The sequence below is a fragment of the Panthera pardus genome, unplaced genomic scaffold, assembly GCF_024362965.1.
Source record: "Panthera pardus isolate Hobbes unplaced genomic scaffold, ASM2436296v1 HiC_scaffold_3, whole genome shotgun sequence".
In the NCBI taxonomy this organism is placed as follows: Eukaryota; Metazoa; Chordata; class Mammalia; order Carnivora; family Felidae; genus Panthera; species Panthera pardus.
Genome location: NW_026526876.1, coordinates 45500692 through 45528097, shown reverse-complemented (window position 1 = coordinate 45528097; position 27406 = coordinate 45500692). Strand labels below are relative to the sequence as shown.

Sequence of the window (27406 nt, the reverse complement as noted above, 5' to 3'; positions counted from 1 at the left end):
GAGCCCCTTGCCTTCCACTTTTCTTAGAGAACTCTGAAATTTCACCAAACCATGCCTTCTTGCCCCACAGACCCATGCACACATCTTAGTGGTAAGACGTGTCTGCAGTGTAAACATCTAGTTACTTATTTGGCAGTGGTCCCAAGGCCTGCTTTTGGAAGGGAACAGTGTCACTGCCACCATCATCAGTCAATCATCAGATGTTTATTGAGCCCTTGCTGTGTGCTGAGCATCATGCTTGATGGCACGGGGGACACTGGGAAGCAGACAGAAGTCTCTGGCTCAAGGAGCTCACAATCTAGTTTGAAAGGAGAGGAAGAAAGTTAAGAGTGCAAAGACCATGGCCTCAGTCAAGACTTGCTGCGGGGAGAGGATGGGTGACATCCCACAGACAGAGCAGATGGCATGGAAACAGTGGGATTCAGGTGGAAGAGCTGGAAAGGCAGAGGTGCTGGCCTTGGGTTTGAGCGAGGTGTGCATCTGGTGAGTGTCAAGAAACCCAGTTGAATAGAAGGCCCTGGATGGGGTGTGCAGCTCTAAGGGACGGGGTCACTGAACTTGCCTGAAATGGCATCATGGACCAAAGGGAGCAAAACTGCACAGTGTGGGAGGCTGGAAAATCTGGGCCCCTAATTCTCTACTGAGGCCCAGGGTGAAAGGTCCAGCTTGTCAATGGCTGAGCAATCCACAAAGCCTTGAGGGTAGTTGTTGGCCTGGAATGGGTGCCGTGGGACCTTGGTGATGTGGGTGTTGTCACAAACAAGGCGTGAGAAGGACATTTTCTGTAGAGAGTCCTGCTGCTTCTCAGTGAAGACCCCAGGGTTCTCCCACCAGAATCTGCAGAGACAGAAGCAGGGTCTGTCCACACAGCTCAGGCGGTGGCCCCTCCCTCCCCACTGTGCCAAAGGGGAAGGAAGGAGGTCACTGGGAACACTCTGAGGTCTGGACTAGTCCTCACACAGGACTTGTCCACATCGCAGAAGGGTCTGCTCACCCCTGCCTTCCTCACAAGGTTTCACTTGCCTGTCTCCATCACGAATCTGCTGGAACTGCTTCCCCAGGAGGCAGGCCAGGAGAGACCCCACTCGGCCCCTCTTTACCAGGGGCTCAGCAATTGCCCCAACCCAGATGTCGATGTTGGCAGGGGTCCCGTAGAGATCCAGTAACTTCTTAGCCAGCCTCTTGTTCTTCAGCACAGCATCCAGCTCCTTGAGTGTCCGGGGCTGTGAGAGGTCACAGAAGCCTCTCCAGGAGTTGTACCCTAGGCAGAGGGGCTGACGCTGTCTCATCCCAGGAGCTTCTCACCACAGCCCCCCTTGGGGACATACCTGCCCCAGCTCCATCAGCCCCAGAAAGTCTGGACTCCTAGCCTTTGGGACGGGGTGAGCAGGGATCCATTGTTTTACACTCGCGGTACTTCAGGCATGAGACGGCTAGCAGGTTATGTGGTGCTTACTATGGGTCCAGGCACTATTCTAAGCGCCATAAAAATATGTAAATTGAAGAACAGAGATGTTCAGTAACTTGCCTAAGGTCACATAACTAGAAATGGCACAGCTGGGACTTGAACCCAGGCAGTTTGGCTCTTAATTACTACATTAAATTGCCTTTCATGGGTATAAAAGAAAGGTCCGATAGTCATTGGTTTCTCTCTATTGTCCTCTCTCTCTCTCTTTCTCCGTCTCTCTATTTTAAGTTTATTTATTTTGAGAGAGAGAGCTAGCATGAATGGGGGAGGGGCAGAGAGAGAGAATCCCAAGCAGGCTCCACACTGCCAGCATAGAGCCCAATGCGGAAGTTGAACCCATGAAGCCATGAAATCATGACCTCAGCCAAAACTGCAAGTTGGATGCTGAACCGACTGAGCTACCCAGGAGCCCCTCTATTCTCCTCTCCTGATTCATCTCAACACAGGCCCTACTGATCAGTCATCTGAATCGGCACTAGACATATACTATCTTTATCATCGCTGCTCTAGGTCTGTGACTTTTCTGGGATTTTAAACTGGTTTTACAAGTCAGTTGTTGATCTCTTTTTCATTTGAGGAGCTCCAAGATGGTATCAGATATGTTCTCTTGTCTCCACATTAGGGAAAATGGAAGATGCCATTTCACAGATGAACAAAATGAATTTTAAAAACTGGTATCTCTGCCTTATGTTTTAGAATTGGTCAGATCCTTAGGGTTAATGGAAGGGAGTCCCCAGGAACCCCAGAAAGAAGCTAAAAGTTCCCTGGGCCAGACAGGACCTCAGGCCCACTCACCGGGCATCCCGTGGTCTCGACAGCGCTGTATGTTGATGGCGGCCAGGTCGAAGCCGTGGATCTTGTGAGTGGGCTGGAAAAGCTTGCTGCGCAGTTCTTCTGTTATCATTTTATTCTGATTCATCAGCTTGGACTTCTTGGCCAGCAGGCCCCTGACCAGAGGGTCAATTCCACCTGCAAAGGAGAGCCAGAGGCCGTCCTGGGGATGTGGGTAGCGTGAAGCTATCTTCCACTGCTGGCCCCTCCCCCTCCACTAGACATTTCTTCTCAGTAAAAGTAGGGCCAGCTGAACATCAGCTTGGAGGCCGGGAGAGAAGAGCAAGGTGCAGCCTGCAGGGTATGCTGGGGTTGGAGGGCAGTCCAGACTGCCTGCCTGGGGCCTGGGGTGGGGAAGACAGAGGCATTACTGGGGCAATGGCCTGCCTATAAGCTTCAGAAGTTTTCTGGAGCTCTAGCTCAGAAAGCCTGCTCCTTCTCCTTCCATATGTTCCCCCCAGGAACTTGGAAGTATGAGAAGAGGTGGCGGAAGCCTACAGAGAATGGCCCTGACTTGTGAGGCCTGAAGCAAAGCCAGTTGCGACACAGCCCAACTCAAGGTAAAGGGGAGCTGGGGCCAACCTTTGGCACGTGATGGAGGTAGGAAGACCTAGAGGAGAGCAGGAAAGAGCAATTTATTTCCCAAGCCCATGAATTCTTTGTACAGGGGTCAGAGAAGCCTGAGGCAGGGAAAGCCCAGGCACCTTCGAGGCCAGAGGAGGAGAGAAAGAATAATAACTGATATATATCGACCACTCCCTGTGTGTCAGGAACCATTGTGGGGTGCTCTCACATTTATGCCACTTAATTTTTTGTATATCCTAGTGAGATAGGTACCATCGTCCCCATTTTACAAATGAGGCTCAATGAGGTGAATTCACTTGCCCAAGGTCACGGGGGAAGTGCCTGGAGTCTGGCTTCTACGCCAGGCTTCCCTAGAAGCAGGCCGCAGAGTGAGACTGCCCGGTGACAGTGCTTCCCCAAAAGGACGTACCCTCTTTGACCATCCTCCAGGTGTTGAAAAAGAGGGTGTGCAGGGGGAGCTCTGCTTCTGGACCCCAAGGCTGATAATTCTCATCCAGGCGGGACATGGTGGAGGGGACCTCCGAGTGGCCAAAGCGGAAGGCAAAGGTGAAGACATTGGAGATTCGGGGGTCAGCAGATTGGTTGTAGCCTCTGTATGGAGGGAGCCACTTCTGCATCTCATCACCGAGCACAATGGGTAGATAGTCCCTGAAGGTGATAATCTGGAGGGGGTGGGGATACATATCATGAGGAAAGGGTAAGAGAACACTTAAATCTCCGCAGAGTGAGGCTGGAGGAAGCTGCAGCTGAGGGGGATGAGTGTTCAAAAATCTAGGAGGGCAAATGGATAGCATATGTGCCCATTTCCCTTCCTGTGACCATAGCAGACATTGCTAATTGATCATGACCCTCTTTCTGCTGGCCGCTCGTGTTATAGATGGAATTGTGTCCCTTCCAAAGTCATATGTTGAAGCCCTAATGTGACTGTATTTGGAGATAGGGCCTATAAAGAGGTAATTAAGGTTAAATGAGATCATAAGAGTGGGGCCCTCATCCAGTTAGGACTGGTGTCCTTATCAGAAGAGAGAGAGAGAGAGACTAGGGAGGTACACATACAGAGGAAAGACCATGTGAGGACACAGAGGGAAGGCGGCCATCTGCAAGCCAAGGACAGAGGCCTCAGGAAAAATAAAACCTGCTGATACCGTGGTCTTGCAGCCTCCAGAACTGTGAGAAAATAAATTTCTGTTGTTTAAGCCTGTTGTTAATCAGTCTATGATATTTTACTATGGCAGCCCAAACAAACCAATATAAAACCTTAACTCAAATCATCTTTAGGTAGATACTTTTCATTCCTTGGATGATTTCCTACCAACATCTCCAGCAGCAAGATTTCTGGATCCAATTTAAAAATTAATATTGAATTATGGAGATTTTTGAGAAGAAATAAAGGGGATATGTCTCTTTAATGGTTAAAACTAAGTGCATGGGGCTTCTGGTCCCAGAACAAGATGGAGGAGACTCATTTCCCCTTAATCTTCCACACTAAATATATGTAAACACTCTGGAAATTATTCCATAGACAACATAAATAGACTTTCAAAGCTGGAAAGAAGGTGGACTGACTGACGACCTCAGGACTTGAGGAATGACAGCACAGTGAGTTCCTGTATGCCCCCAGACTGAGTGCAGGAGAGCCTGGCAACCTGGAACCCCCAATAGGAATACACAAAAGGAGCCAAAGGGAGCCTGCTCTTTCTCTCCAAAGGACTGGGATGGGGGAACCCAGCAGAAACCTAGTGGAGAGCCCCCAGACCTACTTCACAACCCAAGCTCTGAGCCGTCCACACCTCAGGCTGGTGGATGGTCTGATATGCCTGCAATGGTGGCAGCAGTGAAACCCCATATCTCTCTGTTCTTCACACAACAGCCATAAAGAGACCAGGTGCAGTGGCTGCTGCTCCCCTAGAAGGTTGCTGGGCAACAGAAGGCAGCCAGGAAAGGGCCTTCCTGCCTTGCAGACTGCATCAGTAGGCACTGAATGTGAACCCCAGAGTCACCAGAAGAATGAAGCAGACCAGAATAGCACTGCAAAGGCTCAGGAAACAACTGTCACTTGGGGTGGGGGCGCCTGAGTGGTTGAGTCAGTTGGGTGTCCGACTTTGGCTCATGTCATGATCTAGCAGGTTTGTGAGTTGAAGCCCTGTGTTGGGCTATTTGCTATCAGCAGACAACCTGCTTCAGATCCTCTGTCCCTCTGCCTGCCCCTCCGCTTCTCTTTCTCAAAGATAAATTTAAAAAAACTTAAAAAAAACCTGTCATATGAACTAAAGCCCACAAAAGTATGCCAGACATACATGTTAAACCCAAACAGACTTAAATAGGATCCTGAGTCTCCTAACATAATAACTAAAGTATCTAGGATATCATTTAAAAAATCACTCATAATGCCAAGAACCAGAAAAGCCACAGTTTGAATGGAAAGATAATCAATTGATGCCAATACCTACATGAATCAAGTACTGAGACGATCTGATAAAGATTTTAAAACCGTTGTCATAAAAACGCTTCAACAATCAATTACAAGTTACCTTGAAACACAAAACAGACCATCTCAGCAAAGAAGTAGAATTTATAAAAAAAAATATTGAAACTGTAGAATACAGTTGAAAAATACTGTTAGTATTGAAAAATACTAACTAAAATTAAAACTTGTTAGGAAGACCCAGTAGTAGAGTGGAGATGACAGGGTAGAACTAAAGACAGATCAGTAGAATTAACTCAATCTAAGCAACAGAGAGAAAATAAACAAAACAAACACACAAACACCTCAAACAAACCAGAACCTCAGGGCTCTGTGGGACAATAACAAAAGAGCTAACACTCCTATTAATGGAGTCCCAGACATAGAGAAGAAAGGGGTGGCTAAAAAAGAATTTGAAGAAATAATGTCTAGAAACGTCCCCAAATTGGTGAAAGACATACACTTACAGATTCAAGAGGCTGAATGAATACCAAACATTATAAACCCAAAGAAATGTACTCCAAGATGCATTACAATTAAACTTCTGAAAACTAAACACAAAGTCTTAAATATCGCCAAAGAGAAGCGACACACTATCTACAAATGAACACCAATGTGAAACCATGGAGCCCAGAAGGAAGGGGTATAGCATTTTCCAAGTGCTGAAAGAAACCAGAAGGAAGAGTAAAATAAACCTGAAGCAAACAGAATAGGCTAAAGAAGAAAAGTCTTATTAATGAAGAAAGACCTTAGATAGAATTCAACATCTGTTCATGATAAAAACTCTCCATACACTAGGAATGGAGCGGAACTTCCTCAACCTCATCAAGAGCATCCACAGAAGATTTACAACAAACATTACACTTTTTTAAAGTTCATTTATTTTGAGAGAGAGAGGAAGAGAGAGAGAGTGACCACAAGCAGGGGAGGAACAGAGAGAGAATCCCAAGCAGGCTCTGCACTGTCAGCACAGAGCCTGATGCGGGGCTCGAACCCATGAACCATGAGATCATAACCTGAGCTGAAATCCAGAGTCAGATACTTAACCAACTGGGACACCCAACCAACTGAGGCACCCCAACAAACATTATACTTAATGGTGAAAGATTGAATGTTTTCCCTCTAGGATTAGGAAGACAAGGATGCCAGTTCTCACCACTCTTATTCAACACAGTACTGGAAATTATAGCCACTGATATAAGACAAGAGAAAAAAATGTTTAAAAACATAGATTACAAAAAGAGAGATACAACGGTCTTTATTTGCAGATGACATGATTGCATAGAAAATCTTTTTTTTTTTTTTTTTTTTTTAAATCTTAAGGATTCTACAAGAAGAACTCCCCAAACTGAGCTCAGCAAGGCCAGGGTCAACATATAAAAATCAGTTACATTTTTATGCACTGATAAAGAGCAAGTGGCAGGTCAGAAAAAATGTAATACCATTTATGACTTACCCAAAGAAAGTGAAATATTCAGGTACAAATATAACAAAACATGTACAGGATCTGTATGATAAAAATTACCAAATGCTGATGAAGTACAGCAAAGAAAACCTAAACACTTAGGCACACTGCATTTACAGATTAGAAAACTCAATATTGTAAAGATGTCAATTCTTCCTATATTAATCTATAGTTTTGATACAATTCCTATCAGAATCTCAGCAAGGTTTTTTTTTTTTTTTTTTTTTTTTTTTTTGTAGATGTAGATAAGCTTATTTAAAAATATATAGGAAAGGGACAGACCTGGAACAGCCAAAACAATTTGGAAAAAGAATACAGTGGGAAGAATCATGGTTCCCCATAGTAAGTCTTGCTGTGTAGCCAGAGTAAACACTGTGGTGCTGGTATAGGAATAGACACATAGATTAACAGAATAGAATAGATAATTCTGAGATAAATTCATATTAACATGCCCAAAAAATTTTTGATAAGGAACAAAAGCAATTCACTAGAGGAGGGATAGCCTTTTCAGTAAGTGGTGCTGAACAGTTGGACACCCTGTGGCCAAAGAAAATGAGCCTCACCCTAACCTTCACACATTATACAAAAATTAACCCCCAATGGATCATGGCCTTAAGTGGAAAACATAAAAGTATAAAGCCTTTAGGAAAAACCCAATAAAAATCTTGGAGATCTAGGACTACAGAGAGTTCTGAGATTTGACACAAAAGCCCAACCCATGAGAGAAAAAAAAAAAAAGTGTCCTGATTGGACCTCATTAAAATTAAAAACTCTTACTCTGCAACAGATTCTGTTAAGAAAATGAGAGCTTGGGAGAAAATATTTATAAGTCACATATCTGATGGAAGATTTGTATCTAGAATATATAAAGAACCCTCAAAACTTAACATTAAAAGATAATCCATCTGAAAATGGGCAAAATATATGAACAGGTATTTTACTGCAGAGGATATACAGGTGGCAGATAAGCACAGGAGAAGATGTTCAACATGATTAGCCATTAGGGAAGTGCAAATTCAAACCACAATGAAATAACACTACATACCTATCAGAAAGAGTAAAATAAAAAACAATGACAACAAATCACGACCAGGATGCAGAGAAACTGGATGTTTCATACACTGCTGGTAGGAACATAAAATAGTACAGCTACTCCGGAAAATAGTTTGGCAGTTCCTTTTAAAACGCGAAATGGACTTGCGATATGACCCACTGCACTTGGGCATAGTTTTCCCAGAGAAAGGAAAACTTACTTGCATGAAGAAATGTATATACGAATGTCTATAGCAGCTTCATTCATAATAGCTCCAAACTGGAAACTCTCCAGATGTCCTTCACTGGGTAAATGGTTAAACCAGGGAATACTACTCAGCAACAAAAAGGAAGGGACTGTACACATACAACAGCCTGGATGAACCTCAGGGCAATTATGCTGAATGTAAAGAGCCAGCCTCAAAAGGATACATACTGCATGGTTTTATCTAGGTAACATTCACCAAACAGTACAGATGAAGAGCAGATTAGTGATTGTCAGGGGATAGGGACCTGGGAAGGGGGAGGGTGGATGTGGCTATCAGAGGGGGGCAGGAGGGAGTCCTGAGGTGATGGGAGAGTGAAGTATCTTTATTGTGGTGGTGGTTACATGAAACTACACATGTGATAAAATTGCACAGAGCTACACACACACACACACACACATGCACGCACACATGATTGCATTTAAATCTGGTGAAATCTGAATAAGACCTTTGGTTGGTGTCAATGTTAATGTCCTGCTTTTGATGTTGTACCATAGTTATGCAAAAACATTAGCACTGAGGAGGCTGGGTGTGTGTACTGTTTTTTTTTTTTTTTTTAACAACTTCCTGAGAACCTATAATAATTTCAAAATAAAATGCTTAAAAAAATACGTGCACAGTTAATTCTAGTTAGTCAATCAGCCAATCTACAATAGCAATGGACTCTTCCTGTGACATGTGGCTTGGGTGCGGAGAATTGAAAAAGAAGACAATCCAACTGAAATAACCCAAAGAGCTCTGCAACAGTCAGTCCCAGGAGAGACAGAGCCTTTGGTCCCAGTGATGGTGGCATCTGGGCAGGCACACTGAGTGACCAACAGACAAATGACTCTCCAACACTCTGAGTTCAGGGATTCATTTTGGGGCAGAGAAGCTAAAGAAACAAGAAGGAGGGCTGAAATAATGAGGCAGTGGGAAGGAAGTAGCGGAGGAGAAGGGAAGAGGAGGTGCGGGACACAGAGGAGGTAGCTGGAGGGTGGCTGTGGGCAGAGCAGGGGTGGCGGGGCGGGGGGCGGGGAGCAGAAGCTAGGTGGGTGAGGGAGGCAGTGCTCCTGGGCTTCTGTACCTGCATGAAGGCTCCCAGGATTTTCCGGGCTTCCTGGTAGAGCTTCTCTCCATCCCAGTGAGGGTTGAGTCTCTTTAGTTCTTTGGCCAGCCGGTTGTGCTCTCGGAGAAAGAGGGTGTGGGAAGCGGCCAGCAAGGTGTGCTCGGAGGCTCGGAAATCTCCTGAAAGTCCAGAATGCAGGAAGGTTGGTTCCCCCTGAGTAGCCCCAAAACCCAGTAACTTGCACAAAGAAATACACGATAGTGCGCCCAAGGGACCCTCTCCTAAGCCCCTCCTTCCAGTTAACCTAAGGGAAGTCAAGTGGAATGGGATGGGGGTTGGGATTCAGAGGTTTGAATCTCAGCTCCACACACATGATTTTTAGCTGGGTCACTTTGGACAAGTTACTTGGCATTTCTAAGCCTCAGTCCCTGTATCTGTGAAAACGGGGATAAGAAGGCTGACTGCACAAGACTGCTCAAAACTACAGATGACATGAAAAAGGAAAATTTTGCTAATTACAATCCCAACTCCTTCTAAGATGGGGCAGTACAAACAGATAAGGGCTTTTGGTGGAGAGAAACTTTGAAAAGTTTTATGAATGGGAGTTTGAGGGCAGGTTCCTAGGTAGGGTCGAATTTGTCCATGTAACAATGGGAGGAGTATCTAGAGATGGGGGCCTTTGGAAGAAAGGAAAGAAGAGAGTGACAGGATAGGAGGTCAGCTAACTGGCAAAAGACCAGGTGTTCACAAGGGGATTTCTTGTGTCCTCTAATCTTTAGGAAAAGTCTATTAAATTCCCAAATGCTTGGTCTTACCGGATATTTTTGTGGAAAACAGGAAAGGGCTCAGTTTTGTATCTGGATTGATGTGAGATATGTGTGAACACAGAATTGAAGAGATCTACCCAAGAGATCTGGGCCTATGGACTGGCTTTCTGCCATGTCCAGGTGGGTGGGGCGGGGGCGGGGGTTATCCTGACAGAGTAGATTTTTGGAAGAGGAAAGGCCTCCAGGAGCCCAAGGCAAAGAGGACCAGGAGGACATGAGGCCCCCAGAATGAACAGAATTGGGGGGCTTTGGTTGTGCACAGGTTGTGTGGAGCAGGGGCCTTGTACCAAGTTTATAAAAAGCCTTAAAAATATGCATTCCTCTTAATCTAAAATTTCTTCTTCTAACAAATTATCTTAATAAAATTATTAAAAATGAGTCCAGGGGCTCCTAGGTGGCTCAGACGGTTAAGCATCCGACTTCAGCTCAGGTCATGATCTCGCAGTTCCTGAGTTCGAGCCCTACATAGGGCTCCGTGCTGACAGTTCAGAGACTGGAGCCTGCTTCCGATCTGTGTCTCCCTCTCTCTTCTCCTCCCCCCTCCCCTGCTCGTGCTCTCTCTCAAAAATTAACAAACATTAAAAAAAATTTTTTAAATGAGTGCAAAGATTCATCAACAAGGATATTCATTACCTAAAAACAATAAAGTAAAAATTAAAATAAAAAAATAAAACATAAAAATAAAAAAAAACAGGAAAACTAGAAATGATTTAAGTGTTTCTAAATAGGATTGAGAAAATAAATCATGATAATGTATGTCAGGGAATATCAGGCAGCCAGTAAAAATCATGCTGGAGAATATTTAATGATGTGACATATTAAGTGAAGACATCAGGTTATAGAACATAACTGATAGTATAACCCCAATTATGTAAAACAATGTAGAACTATATCTATGATTTAAAAAAACCTGGAAAGGTGGGCATTAAAAATGTTAACAATGATCATTTGTGGGTGGTAGGTTTTTCTTATTTGTGCTTCTCTGGATTTAATTGTTTTGTTTGTTTGTTTGTTTGATGGTGAACACATGTTCTTAGATTCTGTATTCATCCGGGCCCTTCTACCAGTCCTGGACCAGTGCCAGAGGCAATGGGGGCTTGGTGTGCATTTTTCCAGAAAGCATGCGAGAAGCAGCAGCAGTAAAGCCTCTCTGGAAGCTACCTAGCAGCCTCCTGAAGTTTTTCTGGTCTCTCTCTGCTCCCAGTCCTTGGGCCCCTCTGTTCCCAGCCTGGACTCACCTGCCAGGAAGCAGGGCACTTGGGCGGTGGTGTTGATGAACTCACAGGGGCTTGGCTTCTTGATGTCAAAGGGCAAGTAAGCCAGTCCGTGGTCCCAGATCTCCTGGTTCACAGCCATGAGGCCCAGCGGGCTGCTGAGGTTTCGAAGGCGGCTGGCCAGGCTGGGCTCAGGACCGTATACAAGGCTGGCATCCAGGAAGGAGGTCAGAGCGTTAATCTGATCTCGAGCCAGGGACTGATAAGGTGGAGTGGGGCAGACGAACCCAGCTCGGAAGAAAGGCATGCACTTCCCTTGAGTCTTCACCTTGGGGTCATTGGGAGGGAACTGCAGAGAGATTGGGGGGGTGGGTGACTGGGCAGAGGTGGCACAGCTGGGATCTGGCAACCTCTCCCCAGGGTGGGTCTGGATGCGGCTGGCAAAGATGCTGATGGAGCCCTCCTGGGACCCTGGGACCAGACACTGATTCCAGATGCCTCCTGCTGACACTATACATCCTGAGCCACAATGCCCTGAAGTTCATTACATCCCACTGTGTAAAAAGTCTGAGGGGAATCATTCACTCTTTTATAGCAGAGGTTCCAAACTTTTGGTGGGGAAGGAGTCCTGAGATCCCTGGACAGGGAAGCAGGACAAGAAATAGGAAAGGCTTTGTTAATAACTACTATGAACGGAGTACTTGGGGGGTTCAGTCGGTTGAGCGACCGACTCTTGATTTTGGCTCAGGGCATGATCTCGTGGTTCATGGGTTCGAGTCCAGCGTTGAGCCCTTCCTGCACGAGTCCTCCCTCACGAACTCCCTCCTCCCATTAAGCCTCCCCCCAGTGAACACTGTGATGAGCCCCTGAGTCCAAGTCTGCTTGGTATTCTCTATCTCCCTCTCTCTTGACCCCTCCCCCATTTGCTTGCATGCACTCTCTCAAAAGAAATAAACAATAACAAAATTACTAAAAACAGCTACCATTTATTTATTTTGGATCTAACATGTGCTATGCATTATGCATACTTTATCTCACTTTGGTCCTCAAAAAATGTAAGGTAGATAATTCAGTTCCATTTTACAGGTGAGAAAATCGAGGCTCAGAAAGGTTAAGTAATTTGTTCCAGAACTTGTAAACAGGAAGGGAAATATATGGGATTCAGATCTAGACTGACTTCTCTCCACAGTCCGTGTTCTTTACACCACAGCACAGAGCCTTGATTTGTTTGAGTGAATAAATCACTCTCTAACTGTAAAATAAGAAAAAAATGGGGCACCATTGCAAGTGCCTCTCTCTTCCTGCTGCCCACAAATCCCTGCTCTCACTGATTCATCCATCAAATTGCAGCTCTTTCTGGGAGCAGCCGTCCCAGACCCCGATGACTTACAGCAGCGTTCTACAAACTTCACTGTGTATAGAACGAATCCTGGTATAACGTAGATTTTGTTTCCCAATGTCTGGGATGAGGCTTGAGATCTTACATTTCTAAGAAGTCCCCAAGTGATGCCAATGCTGCTGGGCCAGGCACATAGACGACCCGCCCCTCCCCAGAGCTTCCCAATTTCACCATTAGTGGTTACTTGTCCATTTCCCACACAGGCTCTCTGTCCTTGAGGAAAGGAACAGTGTCTTATTCACCTTTGAATCCCCAGTGCTTAGTGCCGTGCCTGGCACGGAGTAGATGATTAATGTCTATTTATTGAATAAATGGATGAGTGAATGAATGGATGTGTGAGGCTTGGGAAGCTGTCAAATCAGCATTCGAGATCTACCATGAGGTACCCTGCTAGTCAGGGAGGCAGGGGTTTTGTCACCAACAGCTGCAGGGGCCTACCATGATGGGGAAGCAGTTGTCTCCCTGGATACAGTACTTGTCACACTGGGCTTTGGAGTACTCGCTGCTCCCCAGCTCGGTGTCGGGGGCAAAATCCAGGTCATGGTCCACAATTTGACCCCACTGCATGAACAGCAAGGATGTGTTTTGGTCCAGAACACCCTCCTCACTCAGGTAGCCTGCAATCTTGTTGGAAACCTCCCGGGCCTACAGATGGAGACAGAAGGGGAGGAAGGATTGGAGGAAAAAGTGCTTTGAGGAGTCAGATTCAACTGCAGTTTTATTGAACACCCAGGGTATAACAGGTACATTTAATCCCCATGACAAGTTTGTGAGGTGGGTGGCATTACACCTTTTCCGAAGGTGAGGACACTGGAGAGGTGAGGCCAATTTCCAACGGTCCTGCAGCTACAAAAGGGGATAGTAGGGATGGGACTGAACACACGTCTGCGGGAATTGATGGCTTGCAAGGCCAGTGCCCTTTCCACTATGGAAATGGGAAAACAAAGACAGGCTGCTTGTGAAGCGACAGGGAGGTGCCAGGTGTCTGGGAGGAGGAGAGGGGCTCTGGGGGAGGGGCTGCCAACTCAGAAGAGGCCAACAGATAGGACCTCCGGGCAAACAACAGCTGATGCACCCCAGGGGCCGGGGCGGGGTAAGCGCGGGCAGGATGGGGCAGGGAGGCCATCTGCCTGGGAGACCCCAGGGTATCTGGCCTGTGGGCAGCTGGGACGTGACCAGCACGTGCCTGGGCTCCGGGCTCCGCTGCCCTCTAGTGGCACTTAGGGGAGCACGGCCCGAGCCCGTCCAAGTCTCCACCTCTCCCCGGCTGCGGGCCCCACCTCGCACCTCCGCCCTCCCACCTATTTCTTCTTCCGTTCCGTGCGCGTTTGGGGGCGCTTCCCGTCCTCTCTGGGCTCTCCCCCTGCACCCTCCCGCTCGGGGCTCGCGCGCACCCCGGGCCCGCCCTCACCGGCGGGAGCGGGAAGCCGTTCCGCGTCCTCCCCGGCGTCCACCCGAAGGGCAGGGAGAGCCCGTCCTCGTACTCGGCGGGCAGCCAGCGCGCCAGCGCCCTGTTGGCGGCGCCCAGAGCGGGGTTCCTCCTGAAACCGAGCAAGACGCGCCCTCAGCCTCGGCCCGCGCTCCGGGCTCCGCTTCTCCAAAGCCCTGGGGGACCCGTAGGGAAGGGGCGGGACTCCGCCCGAGGGAAAGGGGGCGCAGGGGAGGCGCCTCTCAAACGGGGAGGGGGGTCGCTGAACTGCGTCCGCTCTGAAGGCGGGGGACTACGGCGGCCCCTTTGGAAGACGGGGAAGCTCGGGAAGGTTCCAATATGAACGGGTTCCGGTGGGCCGCAGGCCCGGGAGTGGGAGGCAGCGGGGGTTCTGCCGGGAATGGCCAAGCGGCAAAACCCCTAGCTGGGCCGCCCCCGACAACTGCCCGTGCCCCCTTACCTGTTGTTACAATCTCCTGTAATGGTTCGGTAAGGATTGTCCTTGTCACATTTCACCACAGGAACGGGGGCACCACAGCCCACCTCCCAAGACAGTGCAGTCAAGTCCAGGCCAGGTTCTGAAACAGAAGGGACGCCAGAGGGGCTGAGTTCTTTCTCCATTCTGAGGCACGGCGGGGAGGCAGGAGACCGAAAGCAGAGGGGAACTTACTTTTCTGGGAATGCATTTGTCTGTTTTAGGTAAGCATTTCTCAGGTGGTTGCTTGTTTAATCCTGACAACTCATTGAGGTAAGAGGTTTAATTCCCATTTTACAGATGAGAAACTGAGGCCACAGCGCTCAAGGGACTTGCCCAAGGCCACACAGGTAGTAACTGTGAAAGTGCTAGCATTGTTAGTGATTTTTTTTTTTTTTTTTAATCAGGGCATTCGAATCAACAGATCTTTCTTTTAGAACGAAAATACCCCTGAGAGGTTAAGCACATGTTAGTAGGAGTTAGTCTGATAAGACTGCTTTTCTTCTTCTAAAGCTTCACTGACATCTAAAGTACCAAGCAAGCAGGAACCTAGATAAGGAAGATGTTGGGAAGATACAGGTAATTTTTAAAAACTGTTTATTATTGAGAGAGGGCAAGTGGGGGAGGGGCAGAGGATCTGAAGAGGTGGCTCTGTGCTGACAGGCTGACAGCAGCGAGCCCGATGTGGGGCTCGAACTCACGAACCACGAGATCATGACCTGAGCCAAAGTCAGATGCTCAACCGACGAAGCCACCCAGGTGCCCCGGGACAGGTAATTTTTAAGTGAGGGGCGCTGTGGTCCTGGGACGAGTAACATAGTGGGGCTTTACGCAGCAGAGGCTCCCGTGCTGGCACAGAAAGGAGAGAACTGCTAACCTCCTAAAGCAGTCTGTGATCCATCCTGGTGCCTGCATGAAAGAGAAGCAAGGGAATCTTGCTCTATGGGGGCTTCTTCAGGGGACCATCTGTGAAGGTTGGCAGGGGCAGGGGTTCAACCCTCTGTACCTTTTGAGTCTGAGTCTAAAGTGATCCCTATTTCTCCCTACCTCATCCCAGTTTCCTTCTTTTGGAACTTTGGAATTTGCTCAAGTCCTAAGCCTGCTATCTTCCTGGACCTGCTGTTTTCCCAGGAAGAACTTGCAGCCCCTTCCTCTGGTTGGGACCAAGCCCCTTCCTCCCTGACCCTCCAGAAGCTGTGACATTTGGTAGGGGTGGGAGTGGACGGGTTGGAGATCACAATCAATCCATCACTTCATTGTTTCAGCTCCATATTATGCAAGACAAGATGGAAATCTCATCTCCTGTGACATAATCCCAGTAAATCCCCCTGGTACAGGTGGCTTACATGTCTCCTTTATGGAGACATAAAGCAGAGTAGTGGTGACACTGGTTTGGGACAGGGAGCCCATGTTTGTTGACTTTAGTACTTCCTCTGGACAGAGGCTTTACAGATGGCATTACACAAAGAGCATGAATGTCCCCTTATTTGGAGTTGGCAGTGTGACCTTGCTGGGCTTGAGTTCCTTTCTCTGCAAACAAAACAAAACAAAATAAAACAAAACCATACTGGCACAGCTGTCCCCTCAGCCCCTCCTTGCTCTGCAAGCCCACGAACCTGAGCAGGGAGAGCCAAGAAGGTGCTCCTAATAGGGGATACAGCTTTTGGTGACTCCTGTTCTCTCCTGCAGGGTCATGGCCCCTTCCCGCCATCAGAGGGTCAGTGGGTTTTCTGTACCTGTGGCATTGGTCAAGGCCACTTTCTGCCTCAGTCTCTTTAAGGATTCCTCCCACACCTGCCCGTTGCGGATGGCTGTGCGCGCCTGGCCTTTGGCATGCTTGAGGTACTCCGAGAGCTGTCGAGTGGTGGGTGCCTCTGAGCTCATGGCGGCCTTTAGCCTACAATGGAGAGCGATAGGAGAGTCAAGACTGGGCCCTCCAGCTCTGAAGCTTTAGAAGGGGTGTGAAGGGATGTGTGTATGGGGAGGAGCCACAGGGGGTGGCGGCAGCGCGGGCAGGAGACAAGCACTCCCGCGCTCTCAGAATCTTTCTCATTTCCTTTCTGATGCCTCTGGAAAATCTCTTCTGGGAGGAGGAAGCTACAGTGTGTCTTTAAGCTTTGTTGGGTCTGGTTCTGAGAAAGGGCAGGCAGATGGAGGTGAGCGCTTCCTGAATTAGAATCAGAGGGTTGTAGCTGTGCTGGCTGGGTCAGAATTAATTAGAGAAACTTAAAAACACCTAAGCCCAGGATGTCCTGACTCAGACTGAGGAACTCCTGTCATGTAGGAGTTTAGAAATAACAAGAGAATTCTAGAGATAACAAGCCTAGGGGCCTTCAGTTCTTCCCATGGAAACATCCTTAACTGCAGCTAGCCCTGGAGTTAGCGTGGAGTTTGCTTCGATGTGGGCTGTAGCATCCAGCCTCTTGCTGACCATTTTTGGGGCAAGATGTTCAGCCTTTTTATTCTTAATTTCCCATGTGTAAAGGGAGAAGCCCGAATCCCTGCTACTAAGAAGTTTGGGACAAACACAGAGATGACTGAGTGCAAGGTGGTGTTAGAAAAGTGCCTCCATGAGAATCCACCACCCCTTCCCCGTGCCTCAGTCTCCACACATGTGGGAGGAAGGGTTCCGTGAGATGATATCTATGGCTCTGAGACTCTGAAACATTGGAAGTTGCTCAGCTTCTCACAAAAGACAGCTCTGCTTTTGGGGTACAGTTCGCTGGCTGCAACAGCTGGCCTGATCTATAGGTTAGGTTCTTACCTATTTCCAGGGTGAGGGGGCATGGTGTCTCAGTCTGAGGGACTTCCTGGGCAGGTGGGACAGGGACAAGGATGACTGGGATGATTGCGCTCTACTTGGCAGGCCTACCCCCGACCAGCCTCCCCCAACCTCAATTAAAAAGACCCAAGACAGTAAGCCAGACTGTCTTTTTGCTGCTGTTGCAAGAGACTGCGTGGCCCAGTGGCCAGGAGGGCTACACTGTCCAGTATGGTAACTTCCAGCCACAAGTGGCTATTTAAATGGAACTTCATTAAAATTAAATTAAATTCAGTTCCTCACTGGTACTAGCCACATTTTAAGTGCTCAACGGCCACACGTAGTTACTGGCTCCTGTATTGGATGGCCCCGACACAGAAAACCATCACGGAAAGTTCTGTGGGCCCGCACTCACCTGGAGTTGGGGCTTAGGAAGCAAGATTTGAACATTGGCTGGTTTGACTTGTGACTGCCACTTACTAGTTATGTGCCCTTGGGCAAGTTACTTAACCTCTCTGTACCCAGCTTCCTTATCCATAAAATGAAATAACGACATTTCGTTGAGCCATGCTACTTGATCATTTTGACCTCAAAAACAAGCTATTTCATGTAGTTCAATTTAGCATTTCATACGGTTTGGGGGAGGAAGGGCTGTAAAGCTCCTTGAGCTGTATCTGGCGTGGAATACACACGTGTTAGCCTCAGCGCCACCGTCCTCATGGGCCAGGGCCCAAAGGGTCCCCCACCCAATAAACAAGGTGCGCTGCTGGGCCTTCCAGGGCTCTACCTGGAAGGTCCCACGCAAGGTTCTGCACGCTCCTTCCTTCCTCCTGTGCCCTGGGCTCTGCGTGCTTCTCCCGCCTGAATGCGGGATCCCTCCTGCTTTGCTCAGGGCTGGGCTCCGTGGGATCAGCCAGGGTTTGGGAAGAAGTCTTTACCCATCTCCAGGCCTCCACCCTCATCCTAGTTACCGTCGCCTTTATCTGGACGGCTGTAGCGGCCTCCTGACCAGGGCCCCGCCCCACTCCCTGTCTCTCTCCACCCCCTGCTGTCTGTTCCCCACACGGCTGCTGGAGCGCACTTAGAGTCAAAAGCAGACCATGGCACTCTGCTTACCCTGGGACATGGATGAATCCATCTGCTTATTGCACACACACTCCTATTGTGGTGCCATCACTGCCTGTACCTAGTTCCAAAACATTTTCATCACCCCCCAAGGAGACCCTATACCCATTAAGCAGTCTCTTCCAATTCCTCCCCTGCCCTCCTCCACCAGCAACCTCTAATCTGCTTTCTGACTCTATGGCCCTTAGCGTCCACCTCTCTGGCCTACCTGCACGGTGTGCTCCTCCCTGTCTACCACTGCCACCAGCATTGGGCTTCTTTCTGTTTCCCGAGCACCCTAAGCTCTTTCCCGCCTCAGCACCCTTGCCTTTGTCCTTCCCAGTCCCTGGGATGCTATCCTCCCGGCTCTCTACATGGCTGGCTGCTTCTCATCCTCCATCAGGCTTCCCTGATCCCTGGGCCTAGAGTAGCAACCATCGCTTTGTTTATTTCCTTCATTGGATTGTTTGTGTAACAAGATGGTTATGTGTGATTCTTTATGTCTCCATGAGGCCCCTAAGTCCAAGAACTAACCAATACGAATGAAGTCCAAAGCATGGCTGGTCAGTGCACAGCTTGCAAAGGAGGTGATGAACACTGATTTTGTGGCCTTTACTGTATCCTTACCTTGGGCCTATAAAAGGATTGAAGTTAAGGATGGAGAGAGAATTTTTGTTTGGAGATAGTTACTGAAATACCAAGTACTTCCCTACTGCCACCATGGGGCTTCATCTGTGCTTTAATTCTAGTGATAAGGGACTTAAGAGGTGGGCTAGAGTCATGGCCAGTGGCTGATACCTGCCCAAAGAGCCTACAGGAGTGGAGGCTGGCACCACGCACTTAATAGAGTAAGCCAGACAGGGCCACACTGCATGGGATCTGTATATCCTCCAGCAGCAGGGTGAAGCTTGTAGTCTTCTGGAGCCTGCTTAAAAGGCACCTGGCTCAAGAGGGTGTGGGGAGGTGAGAAAGTGAGCCAGATGCTTCTGTACTGAAGGTTGGAGCTGTCAGCTACTGGCCAGAAACTTCTCTGGGTCAGGGAGCTGGCAGCAGAATCTCTGAGACAGCCAACAAGTGCCCAAGGTGGGGAAGACCTTCTGACCCCTTCAGGGCACTAAGTTGTGAGGTGACTTAGACCTTGCCCTTTGCTATCTCTCCTCCACCGCCCCCCCCCCCCCCCAGCTTAACCCTGAGGAGTCAGAAACCTGTGTTGGGGGATTGGGAAGAGTCCAGGAAGGAGGAACTAGCAGACTGTGTTCCATTTCTCATTATAAACCTAATAAAGCAGCTCTGAGCCCAGGGATGTAGGAAGCTCTAGGCTTTGTCTTCTTACGCTGACATTTAAATTCCTGAAAGGATACTGTTCTTGGGACTAGAAGTGGCTGGAGTACCTCTTGTCTTCTAAAAGTAAAAAAAACAGTATGGAACTGCTTAAAAGTCATTCAAGGGCCAAGGAGGAAGGAAGCCCCAATTCTAGTGCAAAGAGACAGCAAGAGGAAGGAATAAGGTTGTTTTCTGCTCAACACAGTGGTTATTCTTGTCTGTATGCCTGCCTCTAGCTTGATGGGCATCCTGAGAGCTGGGACCCAGTCTTCATTGCTTATTTCAAAGATCCCAGCCCCTAACATGTGGTTCGAGGGTGGCTGACTCTGCTGGTGGGCTGTGGGATCTCCAAGTGCCCTTGGATCATTTTATGGCATTGGGGTGCTGCGCCCCCTAGCTGCTTTGGGTGTAGTTGCTGACGGCTCACACCTGTACCCTTGTGTGATTACTGAGCCAATCCTTGCTTAACTTCCTTCTTTGACCTTTCCAGCTTTGCCCTCTCACTTCATTTACAGCTCTCCCAAGAGTAATTCTTAATTAGTCACCTGCCCGTGAATCCATGTCTCAGGTTCTGCTTCTAGGGAACCGGGCTTATGTCAGTCAATATTAGTTGAATGAATGGAGAAATTCTACCAACAGGCTTTCTGAGACTCTGTAATGCATGACCCAAGGAAACATCCGGCCATGTGGAAGAAAGTGCTTCCAGGATTAGATTAAACATCCTCTTAAAGGTAATTTACAGGCTAAGGATTTTAAGACTCCTATTTGTCACACACTCAGAGTTGGGGGGTGGTGGTAGCACAGTCTGGATGATTGCTTTCTCACTGGCTTGTCAGGGCTGGCCTAGATGTGCTCGTCATTAACTGGAAGCCTAGCAAGGGGAGTACGCTGTGTCTGTGTCTCACGTACCTGGTCCTGGAATCCAGGAAGGCCTTGTTGACTTGGATCTTGACCTGATTCACAGCATCAGAGATGGCAGCAGTCGTGGTGGCCCGTGCTTGGAGGAGGAGGGACAAGGAGCAGAGTATCTGACACCATTCCTTTGAGATACCCTCTGCTTCTGTCTCCCTCTTTCTCAGCCATTACCCTCACCCCTCAAATCCAAGCAGGCAGAAGATTGAGATTAGGAAACATTCACAAGAATCCTCAAGGAGAAAAAGAATAGAATGGGAAGAATGCTCTCTGATCCTTGATAAGATGTCGGAATTGCTCTTCAGAGGTCCACTAGAATACCCAGGGATGGGATTAAGGTGTGTGACCATCCAGGTTGGCTTGGGCTACTGGGCTGTGGGGATTTTTCTGGGTTTTGGTGAGGTAGACACGTAAGTGTCCATCAAAGGACTTAGCTGATCACCAGGGCCCTGAGGTAGAGAAGGAGCGTTAGGAATTCTTGTTCTCACTTGTATTGGGGTCTGGAGCATGGGAGGTGGGGTGTGGTGAGTTAAATGGTGTCCCCCCAAAATACATGTCTCAGAATGTGACCCTATTTGGAAATAGGATCTTTGCAGATGTAATTAATTCAGATAAGGTCATAAAGGTATAGGATTAGGGTGGGCTCTAGATCCAATGACTGGTGGTCTTATAGCAAAAGAACACACAGGATACACACAGAGAAGTATGTGAAGAGAGGCAGAGATTAAACTGATGTAGCTATAAGCCAAGGAGTACCAAGAATTGCTGGAGCCACCAGAAGCTAGGAAGAGGCAAGGAAGGATTCCCTTCTAGAGACTTTAGGACCCTGCTGACACCTTGACCTTGGACTTCTAGCCTCCTGAACTGTAGAATACATTTCTGTTGTCTTCAGCCACCCAGTTGTGATCCTTTGTCACAGCAGCCCCACGAATTCAATATGGAGACACTTACCATTTGTGGCCAATGCTGCCGCCTGAAGCAAGGTCAGGAAAGCTAAGAGGACTGAGAGATGGAGGGCTTGCATTGCTGAAACGAGACCCAGGATCAGATATGAGCCTTGTAGAGCCCCCATGGGAGGGACGGAGTCACAGAAAGGGATGGTAAAGCATAAAAAGCCCAGGGAACAGCAGATGCCCTAATATTGGAGTAGAGGTGGGGAAGCTACAATAACTTAAGTTAGCATCAATCATCTGTGCAGACCCATGCCTGCTATTGGGAGACATGGAAAGAAGCAGGGCTGGAAGGGAAAGAACTCAGGCTTCAGGGTCAGGAGATCTGGAGTTAAAGTTCTGCATTTGCTACAACTAGCTCTGTGACATTGGGCAGGTTACTTAACGTCTCTGGGCCCCTGTCCTGGCAAGTGAGGGCCAAGTGATACAGGATGTCTGATTCTGCCCTGATAGCCTGTGACCTGAGATCCTGTACCTGTCTTGTCACAAGTGTGAGAAATGCTGTTACCAAACCTGGAACAGGTCTTTGGAGTTCCCCTCCTTCCTTCCCCTGGGGATGTATTGCATCCGGGGAGCATGCCTGAGAAGCACGCACTCAGCTCCTCCCTTCAGAAACCAGCAAGGGCTTCTACCCTTCCTCAAAGAGCCAATTTGATGGGAGCACATGAATGAAAGTTGTGACAAAGCTCAGGGCTCCCCTGGGCCCACAGCTGTGCCCCAGGCTGCCTGGAGAGATTCCAGATCTTAGATTAACCCCTTCATTGTGAGCTTTAACCCTGAATGTAAATCATCAGACAAAAATACCTGCAGCTTTGTTGGCTGATGAGGGGCTTTAGGGGGTAGAGTGTTCATGAGATTTGGTGGTATAGAACCAAAATTTAAAAAAAAATGTTTATTTATTTATTTTGAGAGAGAGAGTGAACATAGGAGCAGGGGAGCAGCAGAGAGAGACAAGGAGACAGAATCCCAAGCCGACTTTGCACGGTCAGCGCAGAGCCTGATGTGGGGCTCGAACTCACCAACTGTGAGATCATGATCTGAGCTGAAATCAAGAATTGGATGCTTAACTGACTGAGCCATCCAGGTGCCCCTGAACCAAAATATGGGTTTTTAAAAAAATTTTTTTTAATGTTTATTTATTTTTGAGACAGGGATTGACAGAGTATGAACGGGGGAGGGTCAGAGACAGAGGGAGACACAGAATCCGAAACAGGCTCCAGGCTCTGAGCTGTCAGCACAGAGCCCGACGTGGGGCTCGAACTCACAGACTGCGAGATCATGACCTGAGCCGAAGTCGGACGCTCAACCGACTGAGCCACCCAGGCGCCCCCTGAACCAAAATATGTTTTGAGGAGATTCTGGCTCCAGCCCCAGGAAGCACCCACGGCATGAGATGGAATGATCATTTGTTTCTATCATGTTCTCGACAGGTCCCTCAGATTTCACAGGTGGGCATGGGTTCTTCCCTCAGTGTGCATTCACTGGTTGGATTCCAGAAACACACCAGGGAGAACATCTCAGATTGGCTGCTCCCTCCATATCTACTTGAAGCTTCCTAAGAGAAATTGTGGTTCTGGAGCTTTGCCTGAGAGGCCACCTAGGTGGTCTTATGGACACCCTCTTAGATACTCTCCCCTTGAATTCGGCCAGTCCAGAAGAGGACTATATCTGGACCAGGTAATTTTGGTCTCCGCCACACTTCCCCAGTCTTTCCCTCTGTCCTTTTATGATTCCTCTGACAATTTTTATCTTGTTGAGTGTACTTTTTGTAAGCTAACTCTAGAAAAAAAAGGCAAGGTATGAATAAGTACCTCTCTGGCCAAGATTCTCCTGGGCACTTCCATTTATTTCCAAGAGGAGTTCTCAAATGGCTTAACCCTCGATGGGATCTTGTTTTTACACTTCTATGATCCCGAGTAGAACCATAGTCTTCCTCTTTGTAATTCGAGGAGAACATTGAGCCAGCCAGAAATCTGCCCTTTCAGGCATATAAAGTGCATGATGGGTTTGGAGTAAAATGTATCACTGATATATATATATACATATATATACATATATATATGTATATGTATATATATATATGTGTGTTTAATTCTGGTAAAAACATGTAGTATAATATTTATTATCTTAACCATTTTTTAAAAGTTTTTATCTATTTATTTTGAGAGACAGAGAGAACAGGGGAGGGACAGGGAGAGCAGGGGAGGGGCAGAGAGAGCGGGGGAGGGGCAGAAAGAGAGGGAGAGAGAGAATCCCAAGCAGGCTCTGCACTGACAGCCCCAACTTGGGGGCTTGAACTCAAGAAACATGAGATCATGACCTGAGCCAAAATTAAGAATAGGACAATTATGGGTGGCTCAGTTGGCTAACATCTGCTCAGGTCATAATCTTCTGGCTCAGAAGTTCGAGCCCCACATCAGGCTCTGTGCTGACAGCTTCAGATTCTGTGTCTCTCTCTCTCTCTGCTCCTCCTTTGCACACGCTTTGTCTCTCTCTCTTCCTCAAAAATAAATAGGATTTATTTATTTATTATTTATTTATTCATTACAAAATACATTAAAAAAAAGAGTAGGACACTTAACCAACTGAGCCACCCACGCACCCCTGTTTTAAACCATTTTTAACCATACAGTACATAGTAGTGACAAGTATATTCATATTGTTGTACAGCAGATCTCTAGAACTATTTCATCTTGCAAAACTAAAAATCTATACCCACTAAAGACCAACTCCCTTTTCCTTCTTCCCCTAGCAACAACCATATCATTGATTTTTAAAGAGGGCTGATGGGCACACAAGTATTCATTATACTGCTCTTTCAATGACTAATGTATTTTGTAATAAATTAAAAACAAAAGTAAAAGGTTAGTCTATGAAAAAAGACATCATCTGAGATAGAGGAAGAGAAATATCGTAGTTGAAGACATGACAGTTGAGAAATCTAAACAGGAAAATCAACTTCCATGCTCATTTCTCTTCTCCCTTCCTTGGACCCCCTTCCCCCTCATACTCCTCTCACTTGGAAGGCAGGGAGAGACCTCAAGGCCAAAGCCAAATTATTTTCCATGTCTTGGCCAACTTCCCTGGTGTGTGTGAAGGAAGGATGTGGGACAGAAAGCAGAGCCAGGCAAATGAAAGGTTATGCCACTGCGCTGGAAAAAAAGGTATGCTAAAAGATCCTGAAGGGACACTGTCTGCAGCCAGAGCCAAGCAGGGTGGAGGGTGGAAGACATAGGGCTTCAGGTGTAAGAGGTCACCAAGAGGCTTCTGTGATGTTTGGATATTTATCCACATTCTTATCATCATGCTCAGTGCAGAAATTATTTCCCAAGCCCTTTGGTTTGCAGCAAAGCCTGGGGCCTTCTCTGGGACATGAAGCAATATCCTGAGACAGAGTCATAGCCTCTGCCCCTCTAATGGCAGGGCTGGTCCACAATTCCTTGCCTCTATTCACATCCTCTTATGCAGTGCTCTCTCTGCCTGATGAACTATTCATTCTTCAACAGCCAGGCCAAATTTTGCTTTCTCTGTGAAGTGTAGCAGATTTCTCCACGCAAAGTTAGGTCATTCATTTTTCTGTCCTCCCGTTGGACTCCACTCATATCACATATCACTGTTTTCATGTCTGTTTCCCCTATCAGACCATGAGCTCCTCAAGGGCTATATCTTATTTTTGTTTTTTTCCCATGCCAAGCCTAGTGTTGGTACATAATAGGTGTTGGGTTCATGCTGAATAAATGAAACTCCAAGGGCAGAGAAGTTCAGCATCTGGAAGGCACAGAGAGTCATGATGGTGACAGTCCCTTAGCCCACACCTTAATGTGCCTACTAATCACCTGGGGACCTGATTGAATGCAAATTCTAACTCAGAAGGAAACAGAAGGGCCTGAGAGCCTATATTTCCAACAGGCTCCCAGGAGATGCTCCTGCTTCTGCTGGTCTGCAGTCCACACTCTGAGCACCAAGGCCTTCCAGAGTCTGGCTCTCAAACTTGCTGAGAAGTCACCAAGAGGGGCTTCAGGAAAGCCTGAGAAGGGAAGGAATCAGTGGGATTCTTTTCCATGAGTGGCAAGAGCTCTGTTGAGGGTGGTAGGATGAGCCATAGGAAAACTAACAAACACGCCGTCACCCCCGAAAAGGTTCTATTTGATCTTTTGAGTAATTCCAGGATCAAGAGGAAAATGGTCAAGAGGAGAAAGTTCTTATCAAGATCTCTTATTTTTTTAGTTAAAAAAATTTTTTTTATACTAGGCTTCATGACCTATGTGGGGCTTGAACTCAACCCTGAGATCAAGAGTTGCACACTCTACCAACTGAGCCAGCCAGATGCCCCTATCAAGATCTTCTTGGAAGAAACAATCCCCTACTTCAGCCACAGGGTTTGGGACACCCAATCACATAAAACACAATATGATTCAACCACTCCATTCTTCCAAAATGAAGGCCATCTCATATTGCTGCAATTCATATATCTGATTGAGATTCAGGTGTCCACAAGAGCATTGAAGACATATGGGACTAGGCATTCAGGGCTAACTAGATGTTCAGATATGCTATAAATACCAGGCATAAGATGCTGGAAACAAGATAAAGATCTGAGAGCCCTATCTTAGGAAACTCTTAAAACACTGTAAATTTTCACTCTAGTTTAGAGGTTACATGATAGCAATCTTAAGAACACCACTTGGAGCATCATTCTGTTATTATTTATCCCCAACTCTGTGTGTTATCTCTTGGGCCTCAGTTCCCAAAAATGGTGGATGAGAGGTCTTATGGTACCTTCCAGCCCTAAGAGTTTATGATTCTGTGACTGTTTTCAGACTTGGAAAATCTGCCTTGCCCCACATGGATTTAATCACATTCTCCTTACACCAAACAGGAATGATCTGCCATTGTGGCAGCCAAATCTGGCACCAGAAAATGCCCACTGAAGACAAGTCCAAATGCAGTACCAAGCTTTCTGAGAAGCCTTTAGGAAATTTCATCATCAACTTTGCAGAAATCATGAAAGATTAAAATTAATGAGTCTTACCTGCCAAGTGCCTGGGCCTCTGGTGGCAGCCAGTGGAGTTATTCTGCTAGGAAGAACTGGTGTTTTATAGCTTCCACCAAGAATTTATTTCTGGGAAAGGCCAAGAAGGGAGATTTTGAGGGACTGAGGTGGCTTGGAGGTTCAGCAGGAAACACCCTGTGACTCCAGGCAGATGCATGAGGAAACTGCAGGGATTGGTTGATGCAATATCACTGATTGGGTGGAAACAGAACCTCTTCTTCCCATTTTCAAGGTTAAATACATGGTCCTGCTGTAGTTGTGGAAGGCAAAACTCCAAATTCTGAGCACGCTTGTCCCTCTTAAGCCCTTTATGGCATCTGAAAAACTCTTAAATTGGGAACAATTGAATGGCCCTCTTCTCCACTCATTTATTCACTGCCTTTTGATCCCTCCCTTACCTTTCACCTGATTCTTTGTAGAAGGAGATAGATTTGTCCTGGATTTAAAGCAATAAAAAAAAACTGACTTTTTTTTTTTCTGTGAATACTGCCCCTTCTTTTGGCCACCAGAGAGGTCACAAGAACCCTGAACTTGTCAGGGTGGTAGGTTAAGTCCCCATTTCTGTCATTTATATGGCTCTGGGAAAGTCATTTCACCTTTTGGTATATCACATTCTCTAGTTAGAAAATTGATAGTTTAAATGATTACTAGGAGTCTGTAACTTCATGCCTTCTATAGGATGGCCATTAAAAAACACCAATATCTGGGAACTTATATGTAATATACCACCCTTACCTCAATGACTTTGAAATTTCAAGTTAACTCCACAAAGGAAGGAAACAGGAAGTTTCCTGAAATTT

General features: G+C 47.2%; 1 protein-coding gene and 1 long non-coding RNA gene across 3 annotated transcripts; one reads left to right on the top strand and one right to left on the bottom strand.

Moving 5' to 3' along the window:
* Window positions 1-184: 184 nt before the first annotated feature.
* LPO (lactoperoxidase) lies at window positions 185-27188 on the bottom strand. Of its 2 annotated transcripts, XM_019415650.2 has the most exons (13): window positions 26586-27185; window positions 21555-21629; window positions 20601-20688; window positions 16240-16400; window positions 14489-14606; window positions 14011-14140; window positions 13038-13244; window positions 11225-11549; window positions 9178-9338; window positions 3294-3546; window positions 2264-2437; window positions 1024-1261; window positions 185-837 (listed from the first exon to the last, which is right to left on the bottom strand). In XM_019415650.2, the coding sequence occupies exons 2-13, from the start codon at window positions 21625-21627 to the stop codon at window positions 630-632; spliced, it is 2136 nt and encodes a 711-aa protein (XP_019271195.2). In that variant the 5' UTR covers window positions 21628-21629; window positions 26586-27185; the 3' UTR covers window positions 185-629. The 2 variants fall into 2 exon arrangements, with proteins under 2 accessions (XP_019271195.2, XP_053748801.1); XM_053892826.1 differs by lacking the exon at window positions 1024-1261 and having other exon boundaries at window positions 26586-27188.
* LOC128774233 (uncharacterized) lies at window positions 14603-15679 on the top strand. The gene is made up of 4 exons (XR_008418744.1): window positions 14603-14727; window positions 14804-14853; window positions 15017-15082; window positions 15167-15679. It is a non-coding gene; the product is annotated as an uncharacterized LOC128774233 (long non-coding RNA).
* Window positions 27189-27406: the final 218 nt, after the last annotated feature.